At 46.3% G+C, this 16,536-nt stretch overlaps 2 protein-coding genes across 4 annotated transcripts; one reads left to right on the top strand and one right to left on the bottom strand.

The window, feature by feature from the left end:
• Positions 41-5,425, top strand: SAMD15 (sterile alpha motif domain containing 15). Of its 3 annotated transcripts, none has more exons than XM_021403034.1 (3): positions 41-222; positions 603-701; positions 4,911-5,425. In XM_021403034.1, exons 1-3 carry the CDS (start codon positions 121-123, stop codon positions 5,175-5,177), a joined length of 468 nt encoding a protein of 155 aa, XP_021258709.1. In that variant the 5' UTR covers positions 41-120; the 3' UTR covers positions 5,178-5,425. The 3 variants fall into 3 exon arrangements, 2 of the variants coding, with proteins under 2 accessions (XP_021258709.1, XP_021258710.1); XM_021403035.1 differs by having other exon boundaries at positions 77-311; positions 559-701; XR_002440529.1 differs by having other exon boundaries at positions 80-311.
• NOXRED1 (NADP dependent oxidoreductase domain containing 1) lies at positions 6,711-15,744 on the bottom strand. Its single transcript, XM_021403028.1, has 7 exons — positions 15,059-15,744; positions 14,546-14,785; positions 9,324-9,496; positions 8,618-8,798; positions 8,208-8,362; positions 7,787-8,009; positions 6,711-7,156 (listed from the first exon to the last, which is right to left on the bottom strand). The coding sequence occupies exons 2-7, from the start codon at positions 14,758-14,760 to the stop codon at positions 6,889-6,891; spliced, it is 1,215 nt and encodes a 404-aa protein (XP_021258703.1). The 5' UTR covers positions 14,761-14,785; positions 15,059-15,744; the 3' UTR covers positions 6,711-6,888.

The raw sequence follows: 16,536 nt of genomic DNA on the forward strand, positions 1-16,536 counted from the left end.
GTTCCGCAGAACCGCCGGAGCGCTGCCAGCGGGGGGGGGGAGGGGGAACGGAAAGCGGGGTGCGCTGCAGGAAGTGGCTGTTACCGGGGCAACGGGGCTCGGGGGGACGCGCGTCCACCGATGGGGCCGAGCCCAGGGCAGGGGCCCGCCCGCCCAGTCCTGACCTGGGGCTCCGCCGAGGTGGCCGAGTGGGTGGCGGGGCTCGGCTTCCCCCAGTACCAGGTGCGGGGCTGCCGCTGCCTCGGTCAGCGGCCCGGGACAGCGTGATGGAGCAAGGGGAATGGTTTTAACCGAAAAGAGGGGAGACTCAGGTTAGATGTTGGGGAAATTCTTTACTCAGGGCGTGGTGAGGCCCTGGCACTCCTGCCCAGAGAAGCTGTGGGTGCCCCAACCCTGGAGGCGCTGAAGGCCAGGCTGGATGGGGCCCTGGGCAGCCTGAGCTGGTGCAGGGCAGCTCTGCCCACAGCACGGGTTGGGGCTGGGTGGACTTTGAGGTCCCTCCAACCCAAGCCTTTCTGTGATCCTATGATTCTACAACACTGTCGGGGGATGGCCCAGGGCTGCTGATGTCCCATCGCCTTCCCTTCCACTTCCCTGCCCAGGAGTGCTTCAGAGCCAACAGCATCACCGGCCGCCGCCTCATCCTGGTGAACTGCTCCAGCCTGCCGGCCCTGGGCGTCACGGACTTTGGACACATGCAGGTGCATAAGTGTGCTGTGGTGCTACGGCTGCCTCAGCCTGTCAGAGCCCAGCTCTGGCCCCATCTGCTCACCGGGACACGGGGCTGTCACCCATCTGCCCAGGCAGATTGTGTGTTAACAGTGAGCCTGGAACTAGTCAACCAGTTTTACTCAACTCAGTTTTACTCAACCCAATTATTGTGTTGTTCAGGTCTTCAGATGTAACTCCATAGCTGACTGGGGACTGCAGGCCGCCTTTCTAGGACAACGTCAGCACATCAGAAGTGCTTTGCCTTTCTTTTAGCCTATGTTGCTCCTCTAACCCCAGAAAATTGCTTAGCAAGATGTAAATGTCTTTCTTAGACACTCCCTCAGAATTTCCTTTCAGTAATTTTCCATTTACTGATCCCTTTAATTTGTAGAACATCTACAAATCTGGGCAGCTTTAATGTGCAACAGTCAAACCACAGTTCTCAAGCAGCAGAAGGGCAACTCATTATTACTTCCTTGTTTTATACTCTGCTGCACACAAATGTCTCTGCTTCTTCCCCATTTTATAAACATGTAATTTTCTGGTAATTTTCCTTTCAAGACATTGTTTCTTTAAAACCACCAACAGATAAGCTAAGGTTAAGGCTGCAGCCTGGCCTTCCAAAGATTCCTGAAGGTTCAGAGATGCAGCATTTCATACTTACAATATATGTAGGTAATTTTTGTATCCTTTTAAATTCATTTAGTTTTCACTAAAAACATGATGGAAGAGAGTGTCTTGATCTTTTATTTATCCCTCATTTTATTTGTTTATCCCTCATGTAGGGATGGCAATAGAAAACAGAAGAAACCTCAGCTAAACAACATGTTACATAAGTATTACAGCTCAGTATTTGAAACAGACTGAGGTTTACTCTTCATTAAATCACGCTTCTTTACTACGGCATACTGTAGTTCTATTAAAACCAGCAGCAGTATAGTGATGTGAGATACCAGAGACACTGGCTGTGAGTTTTGGATTAACACCAAAATAGCAAAGGACCCACTTAAACACAGCTTCTGTGATTTGTACGTTTTGGTTTACTTTCCAGTATTACCACTGACACTCAGCCAACTCAGGGTTTTGCCAAAGGAAATCTGGATTTTTTAAAGAGATTTTATGCATCTCTGTGTACAAATGCTGTGGAAGCAGCACAGGTGTTCCCTATGTTTTATAAAGTGTAAAACAGAGGAATTAATACTGATTCGTCTTTACCTTGCCTGGGACCTGTGGTTTGAATGCTGTGGCTTACAGTTACCCATCCCCATCAAAAAGAAAAAAAAAAAGCATCAAAAAGAAAACTACCAAAGATAAGTGCTGAGATACCTAACAGCATGTACCCTGTGTAACAGTAGTTACAGCTAGAGAAGAATGAGCTTAGATTTGTTTGAACAGTTCCGAGAGAGGTATTTCAGTCAGGAATGGATCTGCTGTCTGAATCATGGTCATCCACTATTGACTGTGATTTCAGTTGTGCTAATCACATGCTTCCCCTTAAATGCATCCTCCCCTTTGACAGTCAAGTCCGGTCTCTTGCAAAGTCAAACCTCTATATCTTGAATCCAAACAAAAGGTTTTGCCTTTTGCCATTGGAGGACTTTTGCCATTGAAGAAATATATTTATGTACTAAAAAGAGCCTTAAAATAACATGTAGGAGGAAACCTAGATAAAACTGCTTTCCACTGATGTTAAATTATTGATATAAGAAACCACATCAGAGATGCCGCTAATGCAGAGGGAACGGGAGGGGGTCTGATTTGAGACCGGAAGGTACTAGGTTTTAACACAAGCCTCAGTTCAAAGCACGTATATGTATACCTGGTAATCAGAGCCTTCTGAGCCTACAAAGCATAGACGTGCAGAGACCTGGCATGAGAAGCCAGAGGACAGCAGAGCTCAGACTGGAACAACAGAGTGACTGTAATGAGTGTCAGCATCCCTGTGAGGTCCTCGTAGCAGTATGAGAATAGGAGCAAAGAGAAAAACACCAACTCAAAATCAGGTAGTGGAACAAAGACGAGCCTAGGAATAAAACTGAGGTTTTGCTTTAGTTGCGAACTAACTTGGCTTTAGTTACCAGCCTGTCTTTTCTTCCTATTTTCAATATGTGGCTGAGAAATTGAGACAGACCACACAAGTAATCCTTAAAGAGAAAATGTAACAGAAAGTTGAACTGATAAAACACATCCAAAATAGTTGCAGTGTTTCCTAGGAGAGCAAAGCTCTTTGGGGAATAAGGACAAGACTCTTTTGGGTCACAGATGGGAAAAGTCATCTGGTTTTAAAAGAGAGGTGCTACCTAGTTGCTTTTTTTTTTTTTTTTTCAGGAGTTAGAAGGGATAATTTACCTAGTTGTAGTGCTGCTAGAGTTGATTCATTGATCCCATTCTTCCTCAGAGCAAGTTGACTTAAATTTCATTTCCCTCTTTCCTCTCCATAATGGAAACAGTGGGATTTGAGGCTGCACTTACTGAGCCACGCCAATTGTTTCACATTTGATTTACAGTTGCTTTCCCCAGAGGACACAAGGTAGAAGTTCAAATAACCAGGGAGAGAGAAAATCTTTGTGCTCCAGTGAATAGCGTATGAACACTTCTTTTTTATTCTAGAGTACCAAAAAGCAATTTCACCTCTAAGCTTCCCTCTGGCTGAGCAATCTTAACTGTTTGTTTGAAACTGAATATGCCACAAAAAATATCGATTAGTACCATGAGTTTTAGTGTTGATCAGAGGCGAAGGCATCACATTGCAGTGCTGGCTTTGTTCATACAGAAGCCTTTCAAGAGTACGTCTAGTGCAAGAAGAGACAGCCTCTGTAGTCAGTCATCTGCAGTTGCTGAAGGTGACAAGTTCTTTATATGATTTTTAATCCCCAGCTCCTCGCTGGGATATAGGGATTTTGTATGGTGGTTGTTTAACAGCTAAGAAAAACTAAGCCACCTAGAGAAATCAACAGCAAAACCTGCTCTTTCTCTTGTAGAAACTGAAGGAGAAACTAACCAGGCCGGGATAAGTGATATCTGGAATACCCCAGCAAGCTTACAAATTAGACTATTTGTAATGTTTTCCAGAGCTTGTAAGTGAGTGAGGAACATCTCAGACTTCAGTAGAACCTAGAAGTTCTTGAAAATCATGCTCCATCCTGCTGCTTGCTTGTGTCTTCAATCTCTACCCTACTCGGGTGGGATCCAGGTTCACAGAGGTCTGAGCTGACTGTGGCTCACCTGAGGCCCTCAGTAAGAGTGTACTGGAGCAGGTGCAAACGTAACGTCATCATGCTGCACACGGGGGCACGCGAGCTTCCCAACCAGAAATATCAGGGAAAGGCTGATAGCAGTCAAAACCTGATAGTTACTATGGAAATGAGCATGATAGCATCAGCTCAATGACACAGAAACATTTTGCAATACGGGGGAAATGGCAGTTTGATAAAAAACTACACGTTACATTTTCTGAATGCTGCTTGGCACGGTCAAACTGCTGATTTTAATTCCACGGTACTGCTATTCTAAAGTGTATCAAAGCCACTGAAAATACCAGTCCAGTGTTCATTTGATCGCAGATAATGTAGTGTACTGTTCTTCAGGCTCAAGCCAAGGTTGGGGGAAGGCTTTGAGGAAATGCTGCGAAAGATCAGTAAAACCTTGTGCACTGCATTTCAACGCTTCAGTCAGAATGTTACGTCCTTGGAAGTGAGTTCAAGAGTAATGGCAAGCCTCTTCACCGACAGTCCCAGCCCAGCTGTCTCGGCCAGCCAGTCACCTCTGATTTTCTTAATGAGCAATATGGCTTACTGGCTTAATTAGTTTTTCCACCTCTTTCGTGCACGGACCTAGTTATTGACATTATAACTTTGCAAACAACAGTGTTTTTGCATTAGGCAGACTCCAGCTCATTCACCCATAATGTGTTTGTTCTGGAAGTGCAAACAGGAAAGCGAGGCTGTTTGTGCCACTAAAGAAAGCAACTGTGAGGCTGTCACCCACAGTAAATCTGGAGAACGTGCAGCCTCCTCTCCTTTTACAGTGTCATACCAGGATCTTGATTTCAGATCCTTCCTGAGTTGCAACTTCAAGTGCAAAAATGTTCCAAAATTCAGAAACTCAGTTTCCTTTTCTGCTGCTTTGGCACCAAATGAAGGGTATTAGCTATTGTCCCGTGAAGTGAGAATTTCTGATATTTTTGTCTTGTGTTTCAGGATATTTCACGACACGTGCGGGAGTTGCTGGGGATTGAGGAGCCTGTCTTCAGCAGATCCATTGCCCTCCCATATAGAGACAATATGGGTCTCTTCCTGGAACGAAAGTCTCGATCAGGACAGAAAGCAGATGCCCTCACTTTCCCACAGTTTGTCCAAGAAGCAGGCTTAGAGCCCCACTCTACATTTCCTCCTTTGCAACAAGCCCAGACTGGCGTAGAAATAGATGCTCTCCTTTTATCGCAGGGCACAAAGAGTCAGGATTAGTCACACTGCAGTTCCACCTGTGTAAGAAGCCCACCTGGGAGAGCAGTATACACACTTATTAGCTTGCTATTTGTCCAGGGTGGTATAGTTTCGCATTTTTCACATTATATAAAAGGCTATTGCAGCCCTTGGCCATTTGATAACAGCAAACACATCCCTGCATTGGCTCTTTTCTGTAAGAATTTTCTGCAGTTCATTTGCTTCCAGGAACTAAGCAAAGCAAAACATATAAATCAGGTGTGACTTTACCACTGGCAGTCTGTCTTTCATTTCTGCTTCACGGTTGATTAAAAAGACCAAAAAATCAATCTTAGACATATTTTAATTACCAGCGGTTGGTAATAATTTCCCTGCTGCTGAAGTGAATAGATTTCTCCCAGGTTTTAGTGTCTGCAGACTGGAAACACTGCTAACTCCAGAGGTAAGACAAATGGCATACACGATGACTGGGGATCATTTGCGTTGCCTGCTGCTATCAGCGATTTGGAGGTGCTAAGTTACAATGTAAACAACCAATCCTGGTCCTAACCACGGAACTGATTTCCTGCTAAACAGAACCAGGCAGGGGTTTATCATAGCAAACAGTACTGCTACACAAGGCAGGAAGTGTGAGAGAATACTGCAAGCTAAACTAAAGAAGTGAGGAAATGAAGTTATTTGTCCTGAGCAGATTTGGACAAAATACACAGTTAGTTAAATCTTTTTTCCCTGAACAAGGTATTGCAGAATCTGTAACAGCAGGTGGGACTTTAATTGTACAACCTAGCTGGAACATGTACTGTCACCAGCATGGAATTGTGAGTTAAGTGTTGGTTAAAGCCTGGCTCAACAGGAAGAGTGCTCCCAACTAAATCTTCATGGTTTTGTTTGGCAGCAGGCTTCCCTGAGATCCTGCATGGGAAAGAAAAGGTGGGCCCTAGTCCTGTTTGGTTCTTTGGGTCAAAGCTGTACCACCGCAAGTTAACTGTAATTCAGTTTTCTGTTGGAATTGCAACAGGAACCCAGTGAAGCTGAATCAGGTCATAGGCCAAGATGTCTGTGTGATAAGTAAGCTCAGACCAAAATCAAGCAAGATTCCAGCGGATTTAGAAAGAAGCTAGCTTAAAAAGAAAATTTCATAAGGTGTGTGAAACTTGAAAGAGCAACTATGTACATATGGTTACTGGCTGGAGTATTTTAGAGTTCAAGAACAATTAGTGTGGCTTCTAGCAATCCTCAGTCCAGTCTGAGGCAGCAGTCATTGCTGTTCAACAGGACCTTTGTTCAGTAGCAAAGCCACCTGCAGCAAATTATAAGCAACCAGTCTTAGGCCTCAAGGACATAGAGAGGTCATTCTTGTCTCAAAAGGTGAAAATCAAGAGATCTCAGTGCTGGTACGTTAGTAAGGAGACTGTTTTTATGTTTGGCAAGGCTGCAGGTGGATGCAAAATGGAGTTTCTTAATGGCAGAAAAAGAGTGGAAAGAAAGACAATGTAATTCTATTGTATAATCTTTCACCTACTTCCTGCAGTGGTTTGTGTTATGACCAAGAAATGGATAAGTAAAGATTTATTTGCTTTTTGGTATTATTTTTGCCTGGCAATACAAAGTCCTTACAGTGTGTTGTTCCACTAGATACTACTGAGTCCAGCAAGGGAAACTGATGGAACAGAGTTTCATCCCTTTGGGATGAGATCTCAGCATAGCATTCTGTCATGGATTTCATTTCAGTTTATGAAGATTTAGAAACACAGTCAGTAGTTTCCTCCGGAATTTCTGAAAAAACATTCGAAGCAGTTGTGGACAGTGAGGAGTCCTGATCCAACATCATGCCAGGTTCTGCTACAGCTAACGTAGGAGAAGTCTTTGTGGGCCAGTCTCCAAAACATGCCTGGTACAGCACAGCAAGATGGTTCTGGACAGACTCACTCTTTTCTAGCAGCTGGCTAAAGGGAGACTCTCTCAGTTGTGCAGCTGTCAGGTCAAACCATGGGAAGGTTCTGAGAAGAGAAAAAAATCATAATCTTCTATAGGCAATAAAGGTCTTGCTAATAATTTAACAAATATTAGTTTTCTTTAGAATCTGACTGCTATTCTCTTTCTTTGGTTTTGGGAAACATTCATGCTCCAAGACCTGAATCTAAAGTTCCAGATGTTACTGCACAATTCAAAGCAAAACTGAACAAAATGATTGTAAAGAGACCCTGAACCAATAGGGGCATTTTCCCTCAAGCAGAATTGCCTAACTTAACATCCTCAATAATCTTGCCTGTGAACTAAAGTTAGTTAATTACCCATAAAAAAATCTTCTCTAAATATTCCCAGAGGATTTTGTTTTCTGCACCCAATGCCTCAGTCCTGACCTGTGGCTTCACACAATCCTGACCAGTAGACAGATGGGAGATAGGCACCAGGACAAAACAACCCAGTGATGACAGTCTGGGTCTTTTATTGCCAGTACATCTAAAGCAATCTTTCCTGGCAGGTATATGGTCCCTAAGGGCAACACACACTTCAGCAGCTTCCAACCCAGCATGACAACCCCATGCTTCAGCAGAGGGATGTGGCAAGTTTTAGATCAAAGAGAAAGCCTGGGCAAGCAGTACCTCAGCATCCAACCCTTTACTTACTCCACTTGAGTCATTGAAGAGGCAAAACTTTTGCTGACAAAACTCTCGCGTGTAAACCGTGGGCAGGAAGCTTTCTTCTCTGCACAGATGTGGCAATGTTCAGGAAAACAGAGGTCATTGAGAAATGCCAGTGCCTCCTGATGAGGCAGGCTCTGCCACATGCTGATGTTCAGGGCTGCATAGAAAATGCCCACCAGCCATTTGCCATTGACTTTTATTTTTGCTGCACAACAAAGAAAATCAAATGTCAGTAACCAATGTGCACACAGGTGTGAAAAGAGATTCTCGGCCCCCTCTCCTGTAAAAAATTGCGTTAGCAATCAGAGCAAGCTTATCTGAAATCTCTGTTTTGGGATCATTTTAGGCGAGGGTGCTAATATTAATCTTTGCTATTAAGTTTAACCAAAATGAGAGGTTGTACCTTGGGAGGTGAGGGGGCACGTTGCCTGCACAACAGCAAGGTCTTGCAGAGCCTCTGTGATCGTCCCCTTTGTCCCATACTCCTTTGTAGGCTCCTTGCCAGGGCACTGGTACTGTGGCCTCACGATGGCATTGTAGCAAAGGAGTTGCTTCAACCTGAAAGCAAAGGCAGCCCAAGAAGAGGAGGGTGTCTAGGCTCACCTTGCTTCAGAGCTCCGTCCCCCTCCTTCAGTCCTGTGACCAACAGTTGGGGAGTGACCGACTATGACTAGGTTTGAAGCAATGTTTTGCATGAAAATCATAAGATGCAGTAAGAGTCGTGCTCCCATGCAGCAATGGCTGTGCCAACACTGTGCTGTGCTCACCCTGTGAGCTTCAGGATGAATGGTAGTATGTCCAAGTGCATTTTACCTGGGCAGAGGGACAGCAGTGATGAGGCTGTACACCACACAGGGTTTCCGGATAGCTGGCCGCACAACAGAGCAGATGGACAGCAGGTGCGATGGCAGGCAACAGAGGAACAGGACGTCTGCCCAGGCTGCCAGCTGCGCATTGTCGTAGAAGCAGGTGAGCCCTAGTTTCTGCAGGTCCGCTGCAACAAGGCACATAGGGCTCAGAGCCCATGGACCCAGCACTAGCAAAGGGCACCCCAGGGCCCAGCAAGGGGCTCGCCCTGCAGTGGTGGGACAAGGAGAGGGACACTTTCAGCGAGCTGCCTTCTCTGCTGGATGACCACGTAACAGCCTGGGGTCACAGTCACCCACCCAGCTCCTGGCAAATGACAAGGAGAGCTTCAAAAAGAGCAGTAAAACGTGGAGGGCTAAACTAAAGTGGGCCTGAAACTAGCCAGCTTTGAAAGGAACAGGGTGCATGGTCTCCACCACACTCAGCTGGCACTGCTGAAGAAAAGCAGACAACTGAACTCATGTTTGTACAGTGGGCTTCCAGCCAAATGAAGATCTTTTCCACAACAGTATGCTCTGCTTCCAAATAAAATTTGGAGTTTCTATACCTCCAATATGTTTGGCAGGAAAACTTTCTCTAGTCAGTTCTTTCTGAATGGCCATCAGAAGCACAGCAGAAGCCCCGCTGCCTGGTCTGGTTGGGGAGCACTTACGAAGGCTCTCAGGGCGCCGGGTAGAAACACGGACACTGGAGCAAGGAGCTCGACCCACTGCCACCAGTGCTCGGGCCAGCTGCTTCCCAAGGCGGCCTCCGCCGATAATGCCGACCTTCAGGCTGTAGCTATCCGCCAGGGAAGTCAGCAAGGACTTCCCAATGCTGCTCGGCCTGGAGAAGCGGAGAAACTGTGTCAGCCTCGTGGAAACCATGATTTCCCCAGGCCACATGAAGTCCTGCCCTTTCAGGACTTCCCCAGGCCATCTGTCTATATAGCACATCCCAGCCCCACTCCCTGCATCCCGCCCTGGTCTCCAACAGTCACCAGAATGACAGAGGCTGATGGCTGCAGCCTGGAGCATGCAGCATCCATGGGGCTTGGGGCTGGGAGCCAAGGGGCATGGTGTCCACACTACTCATGCTGGGACTAACTGGCCACTCTGCTGGCCCAATGCATTGGGCAACCAAACCCCATGTGCCAGGAGGGACCTCAGGATGTACGGCTGCCCAGGGGAAAGCCAACACTACACTCCCAGGAGGAGGAGGATGAAAAGGACCAGGCAAGCTGTTGTAATGTCCATGGCACTAGTGTGGGTTGCTGCAAAGCAGCTCAGCAATTAAGAGCCAGTACCTGGCATATCAAGCCCCATGATGATACCAAGCTCGGGGAGAAGTCAGCATGAGGAGCATAGCCTTGTGCCAGCAGGACTACTATTGCGAAGGGACATGGGACACCACGTGCTAATGTAGGACTATTTGCTCATTATAAATCACATACATTAGTGGTGGGAACAAGTCACAGGCATGGAGCACCACCAGGTTTCTGGGATGAAAACCTCTTTGGTAGTAGAGGCAATCTTCTTTCCTTGGTTTTCTCAGAGGGAAAACAGTCTAACTAAGGAGAAAATCCCTGAGTATTAAGACTGACTGATTTCAGACAAAGGTGGATGTTGAGTAGGTGACAAGTGTGGGTATAAATACTAGGTGACTTTTTACCCCTCCAGAACCAGAAAAAAAAACAATCAAGCTATAGCATTGCATACACAAACCTATACAATCCTTACCTTCATAGATTGCTGGTGTGAGCCATGCAAGATGCTCCCCACAGAGACCAGCCTCTTCCCCAGCTCTTCCTGTGACACACTGGTGCTATCTAGAACTACACTAGAATGGGTGGTGGTGCACCTGTGTCATGTCTTAGTTCGGTATCATGGTTTTATGATTTTTTTTATTATTGGTATTCCACATCGTAACATCATGCAGTGCACTGGGAGTTAAAGAGTTAATGCTCAAGTTCCATGGACTGTCGATATTTCTGGGTACCTCGTTCTCAGAAAAGAAGAACTACATCTCCCAAAAGACTTCACTGTTCTGTTTTCTGTTTAGAGGGAATGATAAAACTGCTCACAAGTCACGAGATTGCCCCTTTCTTTTACTGCTCGTCTCTGTGGCTTGTGCTCCCTAACAATCTTGCCTTCAGCATTAGAGTAAGGCCTTTGGTTTTTGGACACTCTCATTTATTTGGTTTATTAGCTTCAATCCCAATTAACTTGTATTTCTGCTATCATAATTTGTAAATTAACTTTCCTCCTCATATTGTTGCTGCTGGTTTGTTGTTGTTGTTGTTGTTGCTTTTTTTTTTTTTTAATTCCTTTCCCTCTTCGTTTCCTTTCCCTTCCCTTCCCCTCCCATTCCTTTTCCTTCTTTTTTTTTTTGGGGGGGGGGGGGCAGTGGGCCTGTGGGCCTTTCATGGACACAGATAGATCTAGACATAACTCCGTGTCAGTTACCGGTGCATTGGCCAGGAAGGCCGAACCAAATCTGAACTTGTTAACATTAGCAAAGAAAAGACTTGTTAAAGTGCCATACAGAGAGTTGCAGAGCAACTCTGACCTTCATAGATTAGATTATATGCTGGGCAGTCTGCCAGCCCCTGGATGCTGTACTGAGTTTTTTTCCTTTTTTTATTGTGCCAACTATGAAGCTGTTCTTTATTTTAGAAGCTTTGTATAAAGGATTAAAGGCCATTATGTTCAGAATTTTAATTCTTGGAACATACTGGTTTCTTATTAAGTTTGCCATTTTCTGTTTTGGAGTTTTATATGTATATACATACATATATATAAATACACACACATATACATATATATGTAAATAACCAGTTAAGGGCACTGATGGAGATGTCTACCTGGTACCTGTATACAAAGTTGTATGATTTGAGTATTGACAGCTACATCCCAGAGGGAGTAGCTAATTTTACGAACAACATGATGTTTAAACCAGTTTCCAGATTCTCCTCTCAGTTCCTCATATGTTTTTGGAATGCCAAATGGATGCTCATGTTATCAACCTCCCTGAATGTATTCTTCTTCATTTACGTTATCTGAAGGAAGCCTTCCCCAAAACCACCATTATTGAAAAAGGCATCAGAAGAAGTTAAAAGATGAGGAGAGGAGAGTGAGGAGGAGGAGGTCACTGTTACCACTACTCATCGACCTCTGAAAATGACTGAAATCAAAGGTTCAAGAAAGGAGTTTGTACAGCACCCGAACAAGACTACTGTCTCCTGGTTGCTTTGGTGTTGGGACACTGGGGCCAATAGCGTGTTTCTAAATGGTAGTGAAGCTCGCCAACTAGGAAGCATTGCCAGAGACTCAGCTATTGACAGAGGGATTAGTAGATGTCTGGATGGAATTGCCACCTTCTGGGAATGAGTGTTATTAGCTGTAAAGGAAAGGTATCCCTTCAAATATGACCTGGAGCCTGAGATGAAAAAATGGACTACTATTGAAAAAGGTATCCAGTATTTGAGGGAAACAGCTGTGGTGGAAATGTTGTATGACCCCATGCTTGTTCCTAACAATCCACACCAGGACCAAGATCCTGAGAGTTAGGAGTACATCAGATACACGGCAGGAACTCACAAGAACAGCACCAGAAAGGTACAACAGTACACTAAGCAAGGTTTGAAAGATACGAGGAACAGCAGAGAAGACCCCTAGGTTTTGAACTGATAATTACACTTCAAAACTTTGAACAACAATTTCCTCCGTCTCACACTTCCATCTCAGCCATCTTGAAAGTAACAGAAAGAATAGTTAAAATAGAGAAGAAGGACAGTATACTGGAGGAACTGTCTCTATTGATTAATTGTGATGAACCCGTGGCACTATCAGAAACACCTGATGAAGATCAGGATGATCAAAGCAGTCTACTGAAGGAGCTGATCAAACTGATTGAAGGTGATGAACACTACTCGTCACCTGTATCATCAAAAATCTCAGCTATCAAAGGCAAACACCTTCATGCTCAAGCAAACGACAGTAGTGAATCTATGTCATGTGCTGCCTTACAGAGTTACTTACGTGAGCATGGAGAAGACATGAAGAAATGGCATAAAAAACCCACTCCTGTACTACGAGCACAGGTGAGAGAATTACAAAACAGATCAACCACCAGTGCAATTGCTCCCGTTACTACGGCTCCTGACCAGGACTCACAAGAGAAGAACAATGTAGGTAACCGACAGAGGGGCCCTGCCCTCAGTCTGGAGCAGGAAAGGGACAATACAGTGTGTTGGACTGTGTGGATTCGGTGGCCTGGCACATCAGAACCACAGCAATATGAGGCACTGGTGGACACTGGTGTGCAGTGCACTCTAATGCCCTTGAGTCACAAAGGGACAGAATCAGTTTATACTTCTGGAGTGACTGGGGGTTCCCAAGAATTGACTGTGCTGGAGGCCAAAATAAGCCTCACTGGAAAAGACGGACAAAAGCTTCCTACTGTGACTGGCCCGGGGGCTCCCTGTATACTTGGTATTGATTACCTCAGAAGGGGGCATTTCAAAGATCCCAAGGGGTATCAATGGGCCTTTGGAATAGCTGTTTTAGAGACAGACGACACCAAGCAGCTGTCAGTTTTGCCTGGCCTGTCAGAAGATCCCTCTGTGGTGGGGTTGCTACAAGTGAAAGAGCAACAGGTACCGCAAAAACGGTGCACAGACGGCAGTACCGCACCAACAGGGATTCCTTGTTCCCCATTCATAAGTTGATTTGTCAACTAGAGAGCCAGGGAGTGATCAGCAAAATTCACTCACCTTTTAACAGCCCCATATGGCCAGTGCGTAAAGCCAGTGGAGAATGGAGGCTGACGGTAGACTACCGCGGCCTGAATGAAGTCACACTCCCACTGAGTGCTGCTGTGCCGGACATGCTAGAACTCCAGTATGAACTGGAGTCCAAAGCAACCAAGTGGTATGCCACCACTGATATTGCTAATGCCTTCTTCTCCATTCCTTTGGCCACAGAATGCAGGCCGCAGTTTGCTTTCACCTGGAGGGGCGTTCAGTATACCTGGAACCGTTTGCCCCAGGGGTGGAAACACAGCCCAACCATCTGCCACGGGTTGATTCAAAGTGCACTGGAACAGGGCGGTGCTCCTGAGCACCTACAGTACATTGATGACATTGTTGTGTGGGGTGATACAGCAAAGCAAGTTTTCAAGAAAGGAGAGAGAATAATCCAAAGCCTTCTGCAAGCTGGTTTCGCTATTAAGCGAAACAAAGTGAAAGGGCCTGCACAGGAAATTCAGTTCCTAGGTATAAAGTGGCAAGATGGACGTTGTCACATCCCAATGGATGTCATCAACAAAATTACTGCTACATCTCTGCCCGCTAGTAAGAAATAAACTCAATCTTTTCTGGGTGTAGTGGGCTTTTGGAGAATGCACGTTCCAAACTATAGCCTCATTGTGAGCCCCGTTTATCAGGTGATGCGGAAGAAGAATCATTTTACATGGGGCCCTGAGCAGCAGCAGGCTTTTGAGCAGATTAAACAGGAGATAGCCCGTGCCGTGGCCCTGGGGCCAGTACAGACAGGACAGGATGTAAAGAACATCCATTCTCTCATTCACTCAGTTTATTAGCTTCAATCCCAATTAACCTGTATTTCTGCTACTATAATTTGTAAATTAACTTTCCTCCTCAGATCATTGCCGCTGTTTGTTTTTTAATTCCTTTCCCTCTTTGTTCCCTTTCCCTCCCCTTTTTCCTTTCTTTACAGGCTGGTGAGCCAGCTGTCCCCCTGTCACAGACACAGACAGACCTAGAGATAACACCATGACACTCAGTAACAGCGCAACAGTTTGGAATGAGCTTGGTGCCATGAGGCCCCCCAATGACCACACCACCCAGCCCGCACAGGGAGCCCTCCAACTTACCTGAGGGCCTGCAGAAGTCTGCAGAAGAAGATGGCATGGGCACATGCGCTCACTGCCAGCCCCTTGTAGCGTCTCGTCAGATACAGCAGGGCCTCCTCTCCTTCTACTGCTTCAGCAGCCAAGAAGGATGCAAAAACCTCTTCAATATCCCCCATCTCGGCACAGGGCAGGCAGCAGCAGTGAAGATCTAGGAGAGGGGCATGGCCTCCACCCATGCAGCACTGCAGTGCAGCCCAGCACCTGCCAGAGAGGAAGGGGAGGCAGTACACAGACCCCAGCTGCTCTCAGGATTCCTCCTTGCAGACATGGGATCTGTAAAATTGGCTGGTTCCCATGTGCAATGCAGCAACTGGGAGCAAGTTGCACCCGTGGATGTCTGAACCCACGCATGCAGCATCCCACAGAGGCTGCAGCACCATTTAGTGGACAACAAACCTGCATCAGAGACGAAGAAGAGACTAAAACCCGACCACCTTCAGCCAAGTTCACATCAGGGACGAGGATAACCCGTACCTATTTTGTCACACGTGGTTAGAGTCCTGACCTTCACCATCCACCACCTGCACCCAGCTGCTGTTCCACTCGTGCAAGGTCTGTCCCTGTTTGTGCCCCTGCTGCCATGGTGAGCACCTGGTTACCGCTGCCCCATGGGACTCTCAGCCCTTGCTGGGAGCCAGCAGCATCCCCCTGGCAGGGCTTGGGGTGGCAGGAAGTGCAGCAGGCTCTGCTTTTTCTGCAGGGTATGGCTGTGCCCTCAGCGCTAACAGCTGGGTGAGCATGAAAAAACAAACCACCAGGAGGGGGCCGAGCACCTTTGCACAGGCTCCTGCCCGTGCGCAGTCATGGGGAAGGGGCGCATCTCAGCTGGTGAGAGCAGATAGGTTGGATTTCCTTATTCCTTTTGCTTCCTTCCTTCAAAATCTATCAATTATTTACTTTCATCATCTGGACTCCGCAGCCTAATAACAGACATGTGCCATAAGCACACAGGGTTTAGGACAGGCATTAAAGAAACCTGCATCCCACTGAGGCTGTCCCCAAATCATCCACACCAGCAGGGCAGCGCCTGCTACACTGTTAATACAGATGCCAGCTCTACAATGACCTGTAGCCATTAAATGGCTAACTACTTGCACAGAACCCACCCTCTCCAGCCACAGGATGCATTTACCTGGAAATCCAATATCCACAGGTTAGAAGCACTGCGTTCTGCACACCGAACTCAGAGGATAAGTAGGCACAGCCTGCTGTACTTTGCTCCTCACCTACCACAGGTGAGGCATCCAGGACCCAAGCCTGGGGAACACAGGTGAGATTTATTCTTGGGCTTAACCATATTCCTCCAAGGACCTGTTCAACTTCACCTACTGCTCCCTGGCATAAACTCCAACTAGCAACCTGGCCTGGGGCACAAGGATAAGCCTGGCAGAAAGCATTACCCTAATCAGCAGCATCCTGACTGCATCAGGAAGAAAGGTGCCAACAGGTCAAAGATGGTCCATCCTCTGCACCCAGAGTTCTGTGTCTCGCTCTGGGCTCTTCAGTGCAAGAGATGCATGAATACATTAGAGTCTAGCAAAGGGACTAAGGGACTGTAGCACCTTTCATATGAGAGGCTGAGAGCTAGGACTGGTCAGCCTGAAAAGAAGGCTCAGGGGAAAACTCATCAGTGTATATAGTTGATGGGAAAAAACGAAGAAAAGAGACACAGATGCTCATTTATGGTGCCCAGTGACAGAATGAGATGCAGTGGGCTCACACCGAAACGTGAGATTCTATCTGAGCACAATACTTTATTTTATTATTAACAGTGAGGATGGTCAAATACAGGAACAGAATTAATTAGGCTGAGGAGCCAGTATCTCCAGCTGTGAGATACTGAAAACCTAACTGGAGCCAGTCCTGGTCCACCTGCTTCAGATGACCACTCCTGAGCAGGGGGGTGGACAAGATGATCATGAAATCCCTTCCAACCTAAACACGCCTATGAT

This window comes from Numida meleagris, chromosome 6 (genome assembly GCF_002078875.1).
Source record: "Numida meleagris isolate 19003 breed g44 Domestic line chromosome 6, NumMel1.0, whole genome shotgun sequence".
Lineage (NCBI taxonomy): Eukaryota > Metazoa > Chordata > Aves > Galliformes > Numididae > Numida > Numida meleagris.

Excerpts from the sequence above, each read along its gene's own strand:
- NOXRED1 (XM_021403028.1), bottom strand. The coding sequence starts at position 14,760 with ATGGGTGGAGGCCATGCCCCTCTCCTAGATCTTCACTGCTGCTGCCTG. Across the intron at positions 8,010-8,207 it reads GTGCCCCCTCACCTCCCAAG|CAAAAATAAAAGTCAATGGC; the intron begins GTACAACCTCTC and ends TTTGTTGTGCAG. Across the intron at positions 7,157-7,786 it reads TCTTCAATGACTCAAGTGGA|AACCTTCCCATGGTTTGACC; the intron begins GTAAGTAAAGGG and ends TTCTCTTCTCAG.
- SAMD15 (XM_021403034.1), top strand. The coding sequence starts at position 121 with ATGGGGCCGAGCCCAGGGCAGGGGCCCGCCCGCCCAGTCCTGACCTGG. Across the intron at positions 223-602 it reads TCGGCTTCCCCCAGTACCAG|GAGTGCTTCAGAGCCAACAG; the intron begins GTGCGGGGCTGC and ends TTCCCTGCCCAG. Across the intron at positions 702-4,910 it reads CGGACTTTGGACACATGCAG|GATATTTCACGACACGTGCG; the intron begins GTGCATAAGTGT and ends CTTGTGTTTCAG.